Source organism: Opisthocomus hoazin, chromosome W (genome assembly GCF_030867145.1).
Source record: "Opisthocomus hoazin isolate bOpiHoa1 chromosome W, bOpiHoa1.hap1, whole genome shotgun sequence".
Lineage (NCBI taxonomy): Eukaryota > Metazoa > Chordata > Aves > Opisthocomiformes > Opisthocomidae > Opisthocomus > Opisthocomus hoazin.
The window spans coordinates 36245739-36263950 of record NC_134453.1 but is presented as its reverse complement, the minus strand read 5'-3'; the positions used below and the strand labels follow the sequence as shown (position 1 = coordinate 36263950).

The 18212-nt window shown below is 47.8% G+C and overlaps 1 protein-coding gene across 4 annotated transcripts in view; it reads right to left on the bottom strand.

Annotated features, from left to right (window-relative positions):
• Positions 1-1762: 1762 nt before the first annotated feature.
• Positions 1763-18212, bottom strand: part of LOC142365630 (nuclear cap-binding protein subunit 1-like) — an 89810-nt gene continuing 73360 nt past the window's right edge. For all 4 annotated transcript variants that reach the window (XM_075446611.1, XM_075446612.1, XM_075446615.1 and 1 more), the window contains 3 exons: positions 6092-6235; positions 5597-5710; positions 1763-3233 (listed from right to left, as the gene is read on the bottom strand). In XM_075446611.1, the coding sequence (XP_075302726.1) occupies positions 3120-3233; positions 5597-5710; positions 6092-6235 (372 nt within the window). In that variant the 3' untranslated portion in view covers positions 1763-3119. The remainder of the gene's footprint in view (positions 3234-5596; positions 5711-6091; positions 6236-18212) is intronic.

Below are 18212 nucleotides of genomic sequence, written 5' to 3'. Positions count from 1 at the left end.
GTTCTTCTTTCAACAGGCCCTCGATGGTTACCAGCAAAATATGTGAAGCTATATCATGAGCTGAAAGAACGTAACGCAGAATCCGATGCCAGAGGTGACCACGCTCATTCTCAGGGAGCAACCTCTGACGTGGAAGCAGAAGAGACCCACTCTGGATGATCCTATTACACAGGGAACACTGAAAAAAATTACAGCGAACACAAGTACTCTGATGACTGCAGTGGGTGCACCACCCACACCAATTAATACATTCCTTGCATATTTGGCAATTATCTCCCACAACAGCTTTTGTATAACGAAGCAATCTTGGAGGACACGGTATACGTGATTTCAGAACTGCGTCTGCACAAGAGCAAAGGTCAACTAGCAGACACCATGAGGAAAAGTATGAACCTTCACCTGAGGGCTCCCGACAACTGCCCAGAGGTGCCAATATGCATGTACAAAAGACATTAATATAAAAAAAAAAGAAAAAAAAAAAAGGGGGGGGGGGAGAAATGGAGAATGATAAGTACTTCGCTGAAATGTAATGATTATGTATGTTAACATGGCATAAATATCTAGTAAGAGTGTCTTTTCGGTACACACATTTGAGTAGAACTATTCCCTGTGCGTTCAGTACTGCAGTAAAGAATGCCTGCTTTCTAGAACTCCAACATTAAGTTTTAGGAAGTTAATTATTTTGCTGCTTTCTAGTAATAGATTTTGGGTACCCAGGTAGGACGCTGCTCTTGAACTTCAATGGTCCGAGGGATTGCAGGACCTCCAGCCGGCACCGAGGGATTCTCGGGGAGAACCTCTGATCACTGGACCAAAAAGTTCTGAGCGTGAACCATTAATAAGGCAAAGGCATTCTTCCAGTATTGTTTCTTGTTGCCTATTTGTTAGTCATAGTAAAAGCTTCACAGCATTGAGCTATATCCCTGACGAGAAGGGAAAGTGTCCTTTCTAATCCAGAATTGAAAAGAGAGTACTCTTCCTGAAACTGAAGCTTGGGAATTTGTCTGTTAAACGTTGAATATTATCGTAAGTCCTGTCTTTGCAATATTTGGATTTATGCTGAAAACTTGGTGTGCCTGCGTGTGTGTGTGTGGTCGCGACCATGAACGTGTGATTTTATGTTACCGTGTTTGTATTTCTGTGTTCTCATGGATTTATTTGGTTTCTGTGATCTAATGGATTTGTCTGGACTAAGTAACTGTTTTGTGTCTTCTGGTTTGGTAAGTTCTGCAGGTATTGACTATTTCTGGTTTTGACTTTAGATTGTTGTATCTGGATTCTGATTTCTCGGGGCTGCAGAAGCATTTGATGCAACAGGGTATAGATGGGCTAAAGTTTGCAGCTTTATGCTTTTATGTACATTAATTTTAGCCTATATAGTTAATGAGTCATAGTTCTAAATACATTGATCTTAACCTAGGTAATTAATATGGATAGCCAATACTAAATATTATGGATGTTTGTATATGTGATAAGTATACCTATAACCCAAGTGCAAATTTACTGAGCTCATATTATTGATACACTGCTATTTCGATGCCTGACGCGGTGAGATGCATCCCCTCCAATTGACAATAATGATATGTTGTGGTCAAGCGGTACTTTAGTCCCACCATCCACACAGGAAGAAAATTGGATACAAGTAAATCCAACAAGAGAATTGAATACAAGTAAATCAATCTACACCCATATGCTAGGTAACAGATTTACCATCAGTATGTATCATTCTCAAGTTAATTTAATCTTTCTTTTTATCCAGCAGGTTATGGTATGCACTTCACATCTCTATGTCTTCAGTTAGCATTTGTGTTCTTATATCTGTTAGTATTGTAGTTTGTGTGGGCCTCTGAAAAAGTGGTAGCAAGCTGAAGACCAAAATTATGTCAGCTCTCATCATCATCAACAACCTCATCAACTATATCTGGCTTGCTCAAAAAACAAAAAGGGGGAGTTGTGGAGTCCTGGCTGGATGAGAGGGGACATAGTTTGGTGCTGTTGAGCAACCCAGGTTCCGATCCGGAGGTGAGCCTTGAGAGCGGCGAACACGGAACCCTGTTGGGAAGGTAGAGCGACGAGCTCGGGACACTGGAGCAGGGGGACCGTCACGTCGCCGTTTCCTGCCGCACTGTCACTTCCCGTACTGTCACTTCCTGCCACGCTGTCGTTTCCTGCCACAGCACTGCTTCCGCATCGAGATGCAGCTCTGCTCTAATCACAACGAGTTGCAGTAGTTTTGCCTATATATGGTTAGGGGTCTAACCAATCAGATGCTGTAATTGCTTTGCTATATAAACCTTGTTTTGCTGACTAATAAAGGTGAACAATCTATACTCATATTGGGGTGACATCGTTACAACGGATCCGTAACCCACGCCAACAGGTCTCAATTATTTACCAGCTGGGAGCAGTTTTGGGGCTATTAATGTTTTTTCAGACACACTAGGAAAAGAATCAGAGTCTTAAAAAGTTTTTCATGAAATTTCTCTACTGGCTGTTTGCAGCTACTGTAATAATACACCAGACAGTACATTTGAAAAACATATTTCAATTGTTTGTCAACCATGTTCTTTCAAATTGTGATAATCTAGTCAGTTTGACAGACAAACCCACATGCTCTAGACTATTTTGAAAGCTCAGTGTCTCACATGCCCAGAGTTAAGTCATTTTTCTTGTGCAATACTACCAAGATCTTATCAAACTGCTCACTGAAGAGGTGCATTTCTGCCACATCCACAAATCTTGTTTCAGATTTCTGCAATTTATTTACTTTAACAAACAGTCACAGGTAATAAATTCTGTAATTTTTGACCTATTTGTTGTTGTCATATAAATGACAGAGGGAAGAAGCAAAAATACTATCATAAAGTAAAGATTCAAACCAAATTAAAGGACAAATTAAAAGAGTACCTACATTATTCCACACCAATCTTCTATCAGTCTTAGCTAATAAGATTTATGATGCTAAACCAGTTACTGTTAGTTAGAGTACTGTATTGCTTTATATAGGAACACATGAAAGCTGTTCTGAATTAGAGAGCTTCCTCTTTCCCCATGGTGAGCTTCTCTTATTAAAGAAAAATGGTTTTAAGTCTTACAGATAAAACAACACGTGAAAAACCTCAGGCCTGCAGAGCACAAAATTGCTGAAATACAGCCAGTATGTGATGGTCCAGTTCAGCTGTAAATAGGAGGTTCTCCAGGGTCACCATGTACTGCTGAATTATCTGGTGATGCTGCAGATAAAAAGATAAACCTTTGTTGTTTTCATTCATGTTCATACACAAGAACAGGCAGAAGAGTCAAAGCATATTGTATCACAGATCAAATGTTTTCACCAGAATAACAAGCACATCTAATTTCCACAATACATTAATCACTGTTGACTGCAAGAATAGAGTGTACATTGAAATCCTGTTTTGAGAAGTACTGGGTTCCCTGTAGTTACTCAGTTCTAATCCTGATTCTGAATAGTGTGTAGAGGCAACTGCACCGATACGCCAGGACTCAGGACGTTTGCTTTAGCATTGTCATTTTTATGATCAGGGTAGAGACTAACCCATAGGGGGAATTATGTCATTAATCCCATGCAGCTTCTCATCCTCAAACACAATTTATGTTCATGTAAACACAAATAATTTTCTATTACTCTGGCTGTTGCTTTCAGGCAGTTACTTAACTGGCTTTTTACATCTGTTGCCAGATTTAGTATAGAGCTAAGAGTTCCAAATTATATTTCTAAAAAGCTATTCATTATAATCAGATGCATAAATTTCAAACATTTTCATCCACTTGTGAGGCACTTCTTTTGGTATACTTGTTCTCTCAAGACCCTACCCTTACTATAACATGTGGTAAGAAAACTCCAAGTGCAGAGCAGTGACGAGTGGCATTCCTCAGGGGTCGGTACTGGGACCGGTGCTGTTTAACATCTTTGCCAGTGACATGGACAGTGGGATTGAGGGAACCCTCAGCAAGTTTGCCAACAACACCAAGCTGTGTGGTGCTGTCAACACGCTGGAGGGAAGGGATACCATCCAGAGGGACATGGACAGGCTTGAGAGGTGGGCCTGTGCAAACCCCATGAAGTTCAACAAGGCCAAGTGTGAGGTCCTGCATCTGGGTCGGGGCAATCCCAAGCACAAATACAGGCCAGGCAGAGAATGGATTGAGAGCAGCCCTGAGGAGAAGGACTTGGGGATTGTCCTGGGTTCGGCCAGGACAGGGTTAATTTTCACCAGAATCCAGGAAGGGAATCCAGGAAGGGACACAGCCGGGTGGGCTGACCCCACCTGGCCAAACAGAGCAGGGTATTCCATACCATGTGCCGTCATGCTGGGTTCCGGTGGGGGGGGGCAGCGCGGCAGGAACTCACTCGCGGCTCGGGAGGGCACAGCGGCGGTTCAGTCCGAGAGAGCGGTTCTGTTCTGCTGGTTTGTTTTGTGTATTCCCCTTTTCTGTATCATTGTTGTTGCTGTTCCCTTAGTTTGCTGTTCTGTTAAACTGCCCTTATCCCGACCCACCAGTTTCTGCCTGTTTCTTTCCATTCTCCTCCGCACCGCGGCGGGGGGAGGGGCGGCCGCGTGGCGCTTTTGTTGCTGGCTGCAGCCGAACCTGAACAGGATACTGGTTGACAAGAAGCTCAACATGAGCCAGCAGTGTGCGCTTGCAGCCCAGAAGTCCAACTGTATCCTGGGCTGCATAAAAAGAAACATGGCCAGCAGGGCAATGGAGGGGATTGTGCCCCTCTGCTCCGCTCTGGTGAGACCCCACCTGGAGTCCTGCATCCAGCTCTGGAGCCCTCAGCACAGGAAAGACACAGACCTGTTGGAGTGGGTCCAGAGGAGGGCTACAAAAAAGATCAGAGGGATGGAACACCTCTCCTATGATGAAAGGCTGAGAGAGTTGGGGCTATTCAGCCTGGAGAAGAGAAGGCTGCGGGGAGACCTTATTGTGGCCTTCCAGTACCTGAAGGGGGCCTACAAGAAAGCTGGAGAGGGAATTTTCACAAGGGCATGCAGGGATAGGACAAGGGGTAATGGCTTTAAACTGAAAGAGGGTGGATTCAGATGAGATATAAGGAAGAAATTCTTTCCTGTGAGGGTGGTGAGGCACTGGAACAGGTTGCCCAGAGAAGTTGTGGATGCCCCATCATTGGAAGTGTTCAAGGCCAGGTTGGATGGGCCTTTGAGCAACCTGGTCTAGTGGAAGGAGTCCCTGACCATGGCAGGGGGGTTTGAAACTAGATGATCTTTAAGGTCCCTTCCAACCCAAACCATTCTATGATTCTATGATTCTAAAATCTCAGCTACTTTTACAACCACATCTCAGTATTGTTTTGCACTATATTCACAGTGCAAGAAACAAATCAAGGAGCTCACCCTCCAGTCATTTAGCAAGTCTGTAGCAAAGATGGGGTCAAAACCAGAGACAGACACAGCCCAAACTCACATTAGTCCCTGAAAAAGACTGGTGATGCCAGCCATGTCTGTTCTAATGGAGCTGGTAAAAATAAGTGACCAAGCTCAGCTCTCAAATCATGTAAACTTTTCTTTCCAGCAACCACCCAAAGCCTTCCAAACCAAGAAGTGAAACTTACCTGTAGGAAGATTTGCTGCAACCTCTCTATACAGCTTTTGTACCAAGGTGTAAATATGTCAATCCCGCCAGTTTCACATCGCACTAAGTGTTCAGTTAACAACATAATGAAACGCTGTAGAAGAACACAAATAGAATGTTGGTTCAGTAAATCTTTTCAGATGAAAATAAGTTACTAGCCTCAGATGAGAGAATCCATGGGACATTTGTCAGACAGAAGCTTTGAACGGCAATGTCAGAATGAATATTTCACTTAGGAGACACTAAGTAGAGTAACTTCTTATATTCAAAATTCCTTTTGTTTGTTTAGGAAATTGCATGCTATCAAAAGAACTTGTTTTCTCAGGCTATTGACACTGAAACAATTCTTGTTTAAGGGAGTTAGGCAGTTCTTTGATTCTTATCCAGAATAAGCCCATCTATCCCTTCCCATGTACTCACCCCAAGAAAATGATTAAGATACAAATGATACTGCAAAGACATCACCCATCATTACCTGGAATATAACAAGGAAAAGATTCTTCTGTTCACTCTGGGCTGATTCTACTCTCTCCTGCAAGCCTTCTATTTGCTCTTCTAGAGGTCCATCTTCCCTATCACTGCTTCGGTCATTGTCACCATCATCTTCATCACTTTCTCGCTGTAAATAAAAATGAAACACGACTAACTGGAGATGTGACTACCTGTGGATTCTGCTAGTATCCATTGGAATGATAAACAGGCCTCTTGATTGACCAAAGACAAAGTCTGCAGCACAACCTAAGCTGCTCTGTAGCCTTTCAAGTACTATTTGTTGAGGGCTGGTTACTTTATAAATACAATTCAAGAAGGAAATTTGGAAGGAAGGAGAATTAGAAGCTTAAGTTGAATCAACTTGAGACAATGCCAGGATGGAAAAGGCCTGGAAAGAAACAAACAAAACCAAACAGAAGAACCATGGCAGGATGTACTGGGTCTGGCTCAGGTGGATTTAATTTTCTTCACAGCAGCCCATATGGTGCTGTGTTTTGGATTTGTGACTAAAACAGTGTTCAAAACTGTATTGGGTTTATGTGGCAAGGTTTTGACAGCAGGAGGGCTGCAGGGGTGATCTCTGTGAGAAGAGACGGGAGCCACCCTGTGCTGGACACAGCTGGTGCCAGCCAGCTCCAAAACAGGCCCACCATTGGACAATGCTGAGCACATCAGAGAAGCTGGTGGCACCTCTGTGAAACATATTTAAGAAAGGGCAAAATGCTACACAGCAGAGAGAACTGAGGGAAAAAAAAATATGAGAAACAATCCTGCAGACACCAAGTTCAGAGAAGAAGGAGGGGGAGGAGGTGCTCCAGTCACTGAAGCAGAGATTCCCCTGCAGCCCATGGAGAGATCATGGTGGATCAGGTATATATTCCCTGAAGGACTGCCTATGGAGAGGACCCATGCTGGAGTAGAGGAAAAGTGGGAGGAGGAAGGAGCAGCAGAGAGGAACTGTTATGAACTAACCGCAACCCCCCATTCCCCATCCCTCCTGCAACGCTGAGGGGCAGGAGGTAGAGAAGTCGGGAATGACAGAGTGAAGTTGAGTCTTGGATAAATGTTGGGGAGAAGGTGTTGTTTTAATTTTGTCTTTGTTTTTCACTACCCAAATCTATTTTAATTGGCAATAAATTTAATTTTCCCCAAGTCGAGTCTGTTTTGCCCATAACGGTAGTTGGTAAGTTATCTCTCTGTGATAGAAGGGATAATAAGAAACATGAAACTTTAATGAAGTAGCTTTAATGATATTTTCCAGTTGTTAGTACTTTTTATTATTGCAGTTTGCATTCTTGCATGCATAATAATCCAATGCTGTAACTGCTGAGAACTGTAGTATGTAAGCTACAAGCCCTCAAAAGAAAAAGAGGGATTGCTACCTGGGAATATAGCGAATGTTACAGATGTAGATAGAAGTTATCACTTTAGGTCATCAGAACCATTGCACACAGATTAATTAAAACCAAAGCAAGTCTTGGTTCTTTGTGAATAATTGGGAAGGTTGTAAGAGACTCCTGAATAATCCCACTTAGACAGCTCGGCCTTGGGAGAGCAGATGCGCTGAGCTACAGAGATAAAGAGGCACCAAGAGGACAACAAGACCGGAACAAATCAACCTTGAAGGACGTGATATACGTGATCTTAGAACTGAGTTTGCACAGAAACAAAGGTCAACCAGCAGACACTGTGATTAAGAGTAGGAGTCTTCATCTGAGGACCCCCGATGACCACCCACAGGCGCCAACAGACATGCGTGAAAGACATTAACATATGCTAATTAGTTCTCGAAAAATCCATGAATAGGCTAAGCATTTCTCCGAAATGTAATGAATATATGTACTGTGATTTTATTTGACCTGGAATGAAAAGGGTGTTTGGCACACATGTTTGGAGGAGAGATCCCCCATGAGCCTGGCGCTGTAATAAAGGATACCTGCTTAACAGTGTACATTGTACTGTTAGGTTATTACCAGGTCTTCGAATCACCTGTAATTATCCTGACCCATGAGATTTTCCATCTCTTTTATCCTTCTGTCCTGTTGAGGACGGGGAGTGAAAGAGTGGCTAGGTGGGCATCTGACTGCCAGCCAAGGTCAACCCACCACGACAACACACTGATATAATACACACTGTATGTTAGGGACTGCTTTGATTGTGTACAGCTCAACGATTGTGATGACAAGGTCAAATGCTTATAGGTAAAGATGAGGGGGAAAGCCAACAAGGCAGACATCCTGCTGGGAGTCTGTTATAGACCACCCAACCAGGATGAAGAGGCAGATGAAGTTGTCTACAAGAGGCTGGCAGAAGTCTCACAATCACTAGCCCTTGTTCTCATGGGGGATTTCAACTTACCAGACATCTGCTGGAAATACAACACAGCAGAGAGGAAACAGTCTAGGAGGTTCCTGGAGTGGGTGGAAGATAACATAACTTCCTGACGCAGCTGGTAAGTGAGTCGACCAGGGGAGGTGCCTCGCTAGACCTGCTGTTTACTAACAGAGAAGGACTGGTGGGAGATGTGGTGGTTGGAGGCCGTCTTGGGCTTAGCAACCACGAAATGATAGAGTTCTCGGTTTGTGGTGAAGTTAAGAGGGGGGCCAGAAAAACCACCACCATGGACTTTCTGAGGGCAGACTTTGTCCTGTTCAGGATGCTGGTTGAGAGGATCCCTTGGGAGAGAGTCCTGAAGGGCAAAGGAGTCCAGGAGGGCTGGACATTCCTCAAGGAGGAAGTCTTAAAGGCACAGGAGCAGGCTGTCCCCATGTGCCGCAAGACGAACTGGCAGGGAAGACGACCAGCTTGGCTAAACAGGGAGTTCATGCTGGGACTCAGGAATACAAGGAGGGTCTACCACCTATGGAAGAAAGGGCAGGTGACTCAAGAGGAGTACATGGGTCTCGTTAGGTCGTGCAGAGAGGAAATAAGAAAGGCAAAAGCCCAGCTAGAACTCAGGCTGCCCACTGTTGTAAGGGACAACAAAAAATGTTTTTACAAATACATCAACAACAAAAAGAGGGCCAAGGAGAGTCTCCATCCCTTATTGGATGCGAGGGGGAATATTGCCAACAAGGATGAGGAAAAGGCTGAGGTACTTAATGCCTTCTTCGCCTCAGCCTTTAATAGTCAGACTAGTTATTCCCAGGGTAGTCAGCCCCCAGTGCTGGAAGATAGGGAAAGAGTGTGGAACAAACCTCCCATAATCCAGGAGGAAGCAGTTAACGACATGCTAGGCCACCTGGACACTCACAAGTCTATGGGGCTGCATGGGATCCATCCAAGAGTGCTGAGGGAGCTGGCGGAGGAGCTGGCCAAGCCACTCTCCATCATCTATCAGCAGTCCTGCCTAACAGGGGACGTCCAAGAGGACTGGAGGATCCCCAATGTCACACCCATCTACAAGAAGGGCCAGAAGGAGGATCCAGGGAACTACAGGCCTGTCAGCCTGACCTCAGTGCTGGGAAAGATTATGGAGCGATTCATCCTGAGTGCGCTCACGGGGCATGTGAAGGACAGCCAGGGGATCAGGCCCAGCCAGCATGGGTTCATGAAAGGCAGGTCCTGCTTGACTAACCTGATCTCCTTCTAGGACCAGGTGACCGACCTAGTGGATGAAGATAAGGCTATGGATGTCATCTACCTGGACTTTAGTAAGGCCTTTGACACTGTTCCCCACAGTATCCTCCTGGAGAAACTAGATGCCAATGGTTTGGATGGGTGTACTCTTTGCTGACCGGCCTGTAGTTCCCTGGGTCCTCCTTCTTGCCCTTTTTGAAGATTGGAGGGACACTGGCTTTCCTCTAGTCCTCGGGCACCTCTCCTGTCCTCCAGGACCTTTCCAAGATGATGGAGAGTGGCTCAGCAATGACATCCACCAGCTCCCTCAGCACTCGTGGGTGCATTCCATCAGGGCCCATGGATTTGTGGACATCCAGCTTGCTTAAGTGATCCCTCACACAGTCCTCCTCCACCAAGGGAAGGTCATCCTCTCTGCAGGCTTCTTCTCTTACCTCCAGGGCATGGGATGCCTGAGGGCCGGCCTTGGCACTGAAGATTGAAGCAAAGGCGGCATTCAGTAACTCTGCCTTCTCTGCATCCTCCGGCACCAGGACACCCACCTCGTTCAGCAGTGGCCCCACATTATCCCCGGTCTTACATTTGCTGCTGATGTACTTGAAGGAGCCCTTCTTGTTGTCTTTGACATCCCTTGCCAGATTCCGTTCCAGGTGGGCCTTGGCCTTCCTCGTCGCATCCCTGCATGCTCTGACAACATTCCTGTACTCCTCCCAAGTGGCCTGCCCCTCTTTCCACATTCCATGGACCTTTCTCTTCCACCTGAGCTCCACTAGAAGCTCCTTGTTCATCCATGCGGGTCTCCTGCCTCCTTTGCTCGATTTCTTTCTCAGGGGGATGCACTGATCCTGAGTATGGAGGAAGTGATGTATAAACAGCGACCAGCTGTCTTGGACCCCCCTGCCTTCGAGAGTCCTGGCCCATGGGATTCCTCCAAGTAGCTCCTTGAAGAGGCCAAAGTTAGCCCTCCTGAAGGCCAAGGTTTTGATCCTACTTATCGCCCTGCTTCCTCCATGCAGGATCCTGAACTCCACCATTTCATGGTCACTGCAGCCGATTCTACCTCCAACCTTCACTTCCTCCACCAGTCCCTCCTTGTTTGTTAGTACAAGGTCCAGCAGAGCACCTTTCCTTGTTGGTTCCTCCACCACTTGCATCACAAAGTTATCATCGATGCTCTGTAGAAAAGTCCTGGACTGCATGTGCCTAGCTGTGTGGTCTTCCCAGCTGATGTCAGGGTGGTTGAAGTCCCCCATGAGAACCAGGGCCTGTGACTGTGAGGCTGCTTGCAGCTGCCTGTAGAAGGCCTCATCAACTTCTTCCTCCTGGTCAGGTGGCATGTACTACACATCCACAATAACATCACCCATATGAGGCTGTCCCTGAATTCTAACCCATAAGCTCTCAACTCCTTCTTCATCCGTCCCCAGGCAAAGCTCAATGCATTCCAGTTGCTCCCTCACATACAGAGAAACTCCACCACCTCGTCGTGTTGGCCTGTCTTTCCTAAAGAGTGTGTAGCCATCCATGACAGCATTCCAGTCATGCGAGTTGTCCCACCACATTTCTCTGATGGTGACCAAGTCATAGCTGTCCTGCTGTACAATGGCTTCCAGCTCCTTCTGCTTATTGCCTGTGCTGCTTGCATTGGTGTAGATGCACTTGAGCTGGGCTGTCGATCTCACCCCTGACCCTGGCATGCCAAGCCTGGGCTCATCCCTAGTGAGCTGGGCGATGTCCCCTTCCCCCTTCGAACCTAGTCTAAAGCCCTCTCAATGAGCCCTGCCAGCTCGTGGGCAAGAATCATTTTCCCCTTTGAGACAGCTGGACTCCATGTGTTTCCAGCAGGCCCGGTGCTGTGTACACCTCCCCATGATCAAAGAAGCCAAAATTTGACCGATGGCACCAGTCTCTGAGCCACCTGTTAATCAGGTGAGTTTTCCTGCCCCTTTCAGTGCTCTTCCCTGCCACTGATCGGATTGAGGAAAACACCACCTGTGCCCCTGATCCTTCAGCCAGTCACCCCAGTGCCCTGAAGTCCCTTTTGATGGCCTTGGGACTTCTCTCTGCGATCCCGTCCCCGCCAACCTGCATTACCAAGAGCGGGTAATAATCAGAGGGCTGCACCAGACCGGGGAGTTTCCAAGCAACATCCCTAACCTGGGCCCCAGGGAGGCAGCAGACTTCCCTGTGGGATGGGTCCGGTCAGCATATCGGGCCCTCTGTTCCCCTCAGAAGGGAATCACCTATGACAATTACCCTCCTTTTTTTCTTAGCCAAGGCAGTCACAATACATGGGGCTGACCGACTTGTCCTAGGCAACCCCCTGGATGGACCTTCACCCCCATCCTCATTTGCCAGGCCCTCACATTCCAGAGCCCCATATCTGTTGCTTAAGGGCAACTGGGGAGTTGAGGAAGGCCAGGAGGGGATTCACCTGCTGCCCCGAGCAGGGACGTGTTTCCATTCCCCTCTGTCTCTTAGGTCCCCTCCTTATGCTTGGTGGCAAGAGGGTAGGGGGTCCTCTGCTTCTTGTGGAGCCGCCTCCTGCTGCCTTGGCCTCAGGGATGGCAGGGTGTGGCTCCACCAGTCAATCTCCCTCTCACAGAATCACAGAATCACATAATGGTAGGGGTTGGAAGGGACCTCTGTGGGTCATCTAGTCCAACCCCCCTGCCAAAGCAGGGTCACCTACAGCAGGCTGCACAGGACCTTGTCCAGGTAGGTCTTGAATATCTCCAGAGAAGGAGACTCCACAACCTCCCTGGGCAGCCTGTTCCAGTACTCCGTCACCCTCAGAGGGAAGAAGTTCTTCCTCATATTGAGATGGAACTTCCTGTGCCTCAGTTTGTGCCCGTTGCCCCTTGTCCTGTCGCTGGGCACCACTGAAAAGAGCTTGGCCCCATCCTCCTCACACCCACCCTTCAGATATTTGTAAGTATATATTAGGTCCCCTCGCAGCCTTCTCTTCTTCAGGCTGAACAAGCCCAGCTCCCTCAGCCTGTCCTCGTAGGGGAGATGCTCCAGTCCCCTCACCATCCTTGTAGCCCTCCACTGGACTCTCTCCAGTAGCTCTTCATCTTTCTTGAAATGGGGAGCCCAGAACTGGACACAGTACTCCAGATGGGGTCTCACTAGGGCAGTGTAGAGGGGAAGGAGAACCTCCCTCGACCTGCTGGCAACACTCTTCGTAATGCACCCCAGAATACCATTGGCCTTCTTGGCAGCCAGGGCACACTGCTGGCTCATGGTCAACCTGTCATCCACCAGGACACCCAGGTCCCTCTCCGCAGAGCTGCTCTCCAGCAGGTCCACCCCAAGCCTGTACTGGTGCATGGGGTTGTTCCTCCCCAGGTGCAGGACCCTGCATTTGCCTTTGTTGAACCTCATCAGGTTCCTCTCTGCCCAACTTTCCAGCCTGTCCAGGTCACGCTGAATGGCAGCACAGCCTTCCAGTGTATCAGCCACTCCTCCCAGTTTGGTGTCATCAGCAAACTTGCTGAGGGTACATTCTGACTCTTCATCCAGGTCATTGATGAAGAAGTTAAACAAGGCTGGGCCCAGTACTGACCCCTGGGGGACACCACTTGTTACCGGCCTCCAACTAGACTCAGCGCCGCTGATGACAACCCTCTGAGTTCTGCCATTCAGCCAGTTCTCAATCCATGTCACCGACCACTCATCCAGCCCACACTTCCTGAGCTTCCCTAGGAGGATATCTTGGGAGACTGTGTCGAAAGCCTTCCTGAAGTCTAGGTAGACAACATCCACGGGTCTCCCTTCATCTACCCGGCCAGTCATGCCATCGTAGAAAGCTATCAGATTGGTCAGGCATGATTTCCCCTTGGTGAATCCATGCTGACTACTCCTGATAACCTTCTTTTCCTCCACTTGCTTGATGATGACCTCTAGAATGAGCTACTCCATCACCTTTCCCGGGATGGAGGTGAGGCTGACCGGCCTGTAGTTCCCTGGGTCCTCCTTCTTGCCCTTTTGGAAGATTGGAGTGACATTGGCCTTTCTCCAGTCCTCGGGCACCTCTCCTGTCCTCCAGGACCTCTCAAAGATGATGGAGAGTGGCTCAGCAATGACATCCGCCAGCTCCCTCAGCACTCGTGGGTGCATTCCATCAGGGCCCATGGATTTGTGGAAGTCCAGAGCGCTTAAGCAATCCCTCACACAGTCCTCCTCGACCAAGGGAAGGTCATCCTCTCTGCAGGCTTCCTCTCTTACCTCCGGGTCCTAGAATTCCTGAGGGCCAGCCGTGGCACTGAAGATTGAAGCAAAGAAGGCATTCAGTAGCTCTGCCTTCTCTGCACCCTCCGGCACCAGGACACCCGCCTCATTCAGCAGCGGCCCCACATTGTCCCTAGCCTTCCGTTTGCTGCTGATGTAGATGAAGAAGCCCTTCTTGTTGTTTTTGACATCCCTTGCCAGATTCCGTTCCAGGTGGGATTTGTCCTTCCTTGTCACATCCCTGCATGCTCTGACCACATTCCTGTACTCTTCCCAAGTGACCTGCCCCTCTTTCCACATTCCATGGACCTTTCTCTTCCACCTGAGCTCTGATAGAAGCTCCTTGTTCAACCATGCGGGTCTCCTGCCTCCTTTGCTCAATTTCTTTCTCAGGGGGATGCACCGCTCCTGAGCATGGAGGAAGTGACATTTAAAGAGCGACCAGCTGTCTTGGACCACCCTGCCTTCGAGAGCCCTGGCCCACGGGATTCCTCCCAGTAGCTCCTTGAAGAGGGCAAAGTTAGCCCTCCTGAGGTCCAAGGTTTTGATCCTGCTTACCGCCCTGCTTCCTCCACGCAGGATCCTGAACTCCACCATTTCATGGTCACTGCAGCCGAGTCTACCTCCAACCTTCACATCCTCCACCAGTCCCTCCTTGTTTGTTAGTACAAGGTCCAGCAGAGCGCCTTTCCTTGTTGGTTCCTCCACCACTTGCATCACAAAGTTATCATCGATGCTCTGCAGGAACCTCCTGGATTGCGCCTGCCTAGCGGTATGGTCTTCCCAGCTGATGTCAGGGTGAAGTCCCCCGTGAGAACCAGGTCCTGTGACTGTGAGGCTACTTTCAGCTGCCTGTAGAAGGCCTCATTAATTTCCTCCTCCTGGTCAGGTGGCCTGTAGTACACATCCACAACAGTGTCACCCATGTGAGCCTGTCCCTTAATTCTAACCCACAAGCTCTCACCTTGGTCTTCATCCGTCCCCAGGCCAAGCTCAATGCATTCCAGTTGCTCCCTCACATACAGAGAAACTCCACCACCTCGCCTTCTTGGCCTGTCTTTCCTAAAGAGTCTGTAGCCATCCATGACAGCATGCCAGTCATGCGAGTTGTCCCACCATGTTTCTGTGATGGCGACCAAGTCTTAGCCGTCCTGCTGCATAATGGCTTCCAGCTCCTCCTGTTTATTGCCCATGCTACGTGCGTTGGTATAGACACACTTGAGCTGGGCTGTCAATCTCACCCCTGGCCTTGGCATGCCATGCCTGGGCTCATCCCTAGTGAGCTGGGCGATGTCCCCTTCCCCCTTCGAACCTAGTTTAAAGCCCTCTCAATGAGCCCCGCCACCTCGTGGCCAAGAATCCTTTTTCCGCTTTGAGATAGCTGCGATCCACCTGTTGCCAGCAGGCCTGGTGCTGTGTACACCTCCCCATGATCAAAGAAGCCAAAATTTGACCGATGGCACCAGTCCCTGAGCCACCTGTTAACCAGGTGAGTTTTCCTGCCCCTTTCAGTGCTGTCCCCTGCCACTGATGGGATGGAGGAAAACACCACCTGTGCCCCTGATCCCTCAACCAGTCACCCCAGTGCCCTGAAGTCCCTTTTGATGGCCTTGGGACTTCTCTCTGCGATCTCGTCCCCGCCAACCTGCATTACCAAGAGGGGGTAATAATCAGAAGGCCACACTCTCACACTTCCTGATGCTCCTTAACCTCTCCACTTCCTCTTTCAGCTCTGTCACCAGGCTGAGCAGGTCATTTACCTGTTCCAGGACTCAGATTTCATTGAAGAACCTGACTGATGTCACAGGACTGCCAAAACCAAATATATTTTGTGCCAGAACTCAGATGGATATGGTGGGTTAGCACAGCTAGAGGAAAGGGACTGGAGCCCAGCGTGTTCAAGTTGGAAGACTACATATGAAGCTTAAGTGGATGCTCTCCAATTAAAAAGGGCCAGAAAGGCAGCCAACCTCATAACAATAAAAATACCACGCTAGTTCCCCTTCAGAAAAAGAGTACATTCTATCAGATCTGCTATCTAGTAATTGGATAAGGAAAAGTCCTGCAGAAGGAAAGTCCTATAAAAGGCTCCAAGGTGCATGGAGCCTTTGTTGCAGCTGTCCCCTGATTAGGGAGGGTCAAGCACACTTTTAGCAGGTGCTCAGGAGAGGCCAATATAAGAGCCAGGCCTAGAAGACAGCTTCTGGGTGGTAGCTAATAGACACATCCAACAGGTACAGTAGTCTGTGCAGAAGTGCATCTCAGCTGAATTTGTACCAGTGTCACAGTCTTGGGTGTGGTGGTAATATGCCACAAGGCAGATTCCCCAGAAGTTGTTGGAGCAGCTGCCCCTGCCAGGGCAGAGGTTTTAACACAGACAGAGCTTCGGATGATAAAAGCACCTTTCCAAGTCCCAAACTGCAGGGAGTGCGTGGGGCCTCTCTCTCATACCAGGAGAGAAGGCACTCTGTTCTGCAGGAGGTGTGCTGTCTTGGAGGAGCTGTGTTGCCTACTGGAAGAATTATGGTAATAAGATGTCCTGGGTTTGGCTAGGACAGGGTTAATTTTCACCAGATGCCAGGAGGGGACACAGCTGGGCAGGCTGACCTAAACTGGCCAAACAAAACAGGGTATTGGATACCATGTGCTCGGCTCTGGTGGGGCAGCTGGCCAGGGAGGGAAGGCAGTTGTGGCTTGGGAGCGTGTGGGGCACTGTGTGGTGAGAGTTGCTCTGTCCGTCCTGCTGTTTGTTTTATATATTCTCCTTATCTGTATTGTTGTTGTTACTGTTCGTTTTGTTTGTTGTTCTGTTAAACTGCCCTTATCCCGACCCACAAGTTTTTTTGTCTTTTTCTTTCTATCCTCCTCCCCACCCCAGCAGGGGGAGGGGTGGTAGAGCGACCGCATGGCCCTTTTGTTACCGGCCACGGCCAAACTGCAACAGAAGTGAGCAGGCTGTGTGTGTTCCTCAAATGTTATTCCTTGAACCAATTCATTTCAGACGGGCTGATGATTTGTGGCTTGTGCCAATCCTTTGTATCCATTGTATTAACAAGGGGCACGTTACCTATCTCCCAATATGTTGTCTGTATGTGTAAAAGCCTTACTGAAATGAATTAAAATAGACCTTTAAAATTCTCTTCTTCCAAGCAGTGATTTAGATCAGGAGGAGGGAAGCTCAGGGCAGGTGAGAAAATTTTGTGTCAGTGCTGGTAAATGTTTGTGGTACACTTATCAAACCAAGATACAAAAAGTTATTTCCTCTGCCGTGCTCCTAAGCATGGTGCCAATCCTAACTGTAACTAGTGTCTGATGTGACTCTGGATTTCCTATTTGTTTGTGGTTGGAATCATACCAGGGATACATCTACCCCCTGGCTACTGGAGTCCAGCCAGTACCGAGAGCACAGAAGTAGCTGAATGGAATTAATAAAGGCTGGCATGTGGAGAGCAGCCCCAACCTTTTTCGGTTGTCAAGTGTTTGTGTAAGATGCTGTTAGTTCTTGGGTCCATTAACTTCCAGGGAAACAAGCAAGGAGGAAAATGAGATGGATAAAAATTATAGATATAAACAAAAATGATTTAATAGCTGAAATAGTCCCTGTAGAGGACGGGGACAAAAGTAGATTGCTGTAATAAACGGAAGAGAAAAATGCTGAAGTAAACAGAACTTGACGATGTGCTGAAGGAGCTGAGTACATGAATAAGGATTTAAAAAACAGCGGTTGTGTACTGTCAGCCAGCGCGTGGACAGCGTGTGATCAGCAACCTTATTGGCTGACCTGGTGTGTGATATGACAATGGATTGGACAGAAGTAGAATAGAGAACCTCATGCAAATAGCTGCCTTATCGGGATAGAAAGTTCCTGGGGAACTAACGTCTGGGTAAAGATGTATAAAGCACTGCTTGCAAAATAAACTTTGTGTCACTTGCACCACAAGCAGAGTCTGTGCCATCATATGCCACAATTCCCCACAGTGAATAAACTCCAGAAATCTTCCCAGTCAAGTGCTTTAATACTTTCCACTCCCGATTTCTTAATGCATTGTTTAATGCTGGTTTTTCAATGGCCTCTGTGAGTGCTAAACAGCTGCCTACTTCCCTTTGTAGGGCCTTTTCTGCTATGCTTGAGATCAGGCTCTAGAACTGTGAATTCCTTGCCACAATTTCTTGGGTAAGAGACATTCCAGAAAACCAGACACAAGCCAGTACCATGACTGGAGAGGAAGGATGCCACTGGAGGAAATCCACAAGCAAAGTAAGATCCAAGACAACAGAAAACAGACGAAAGT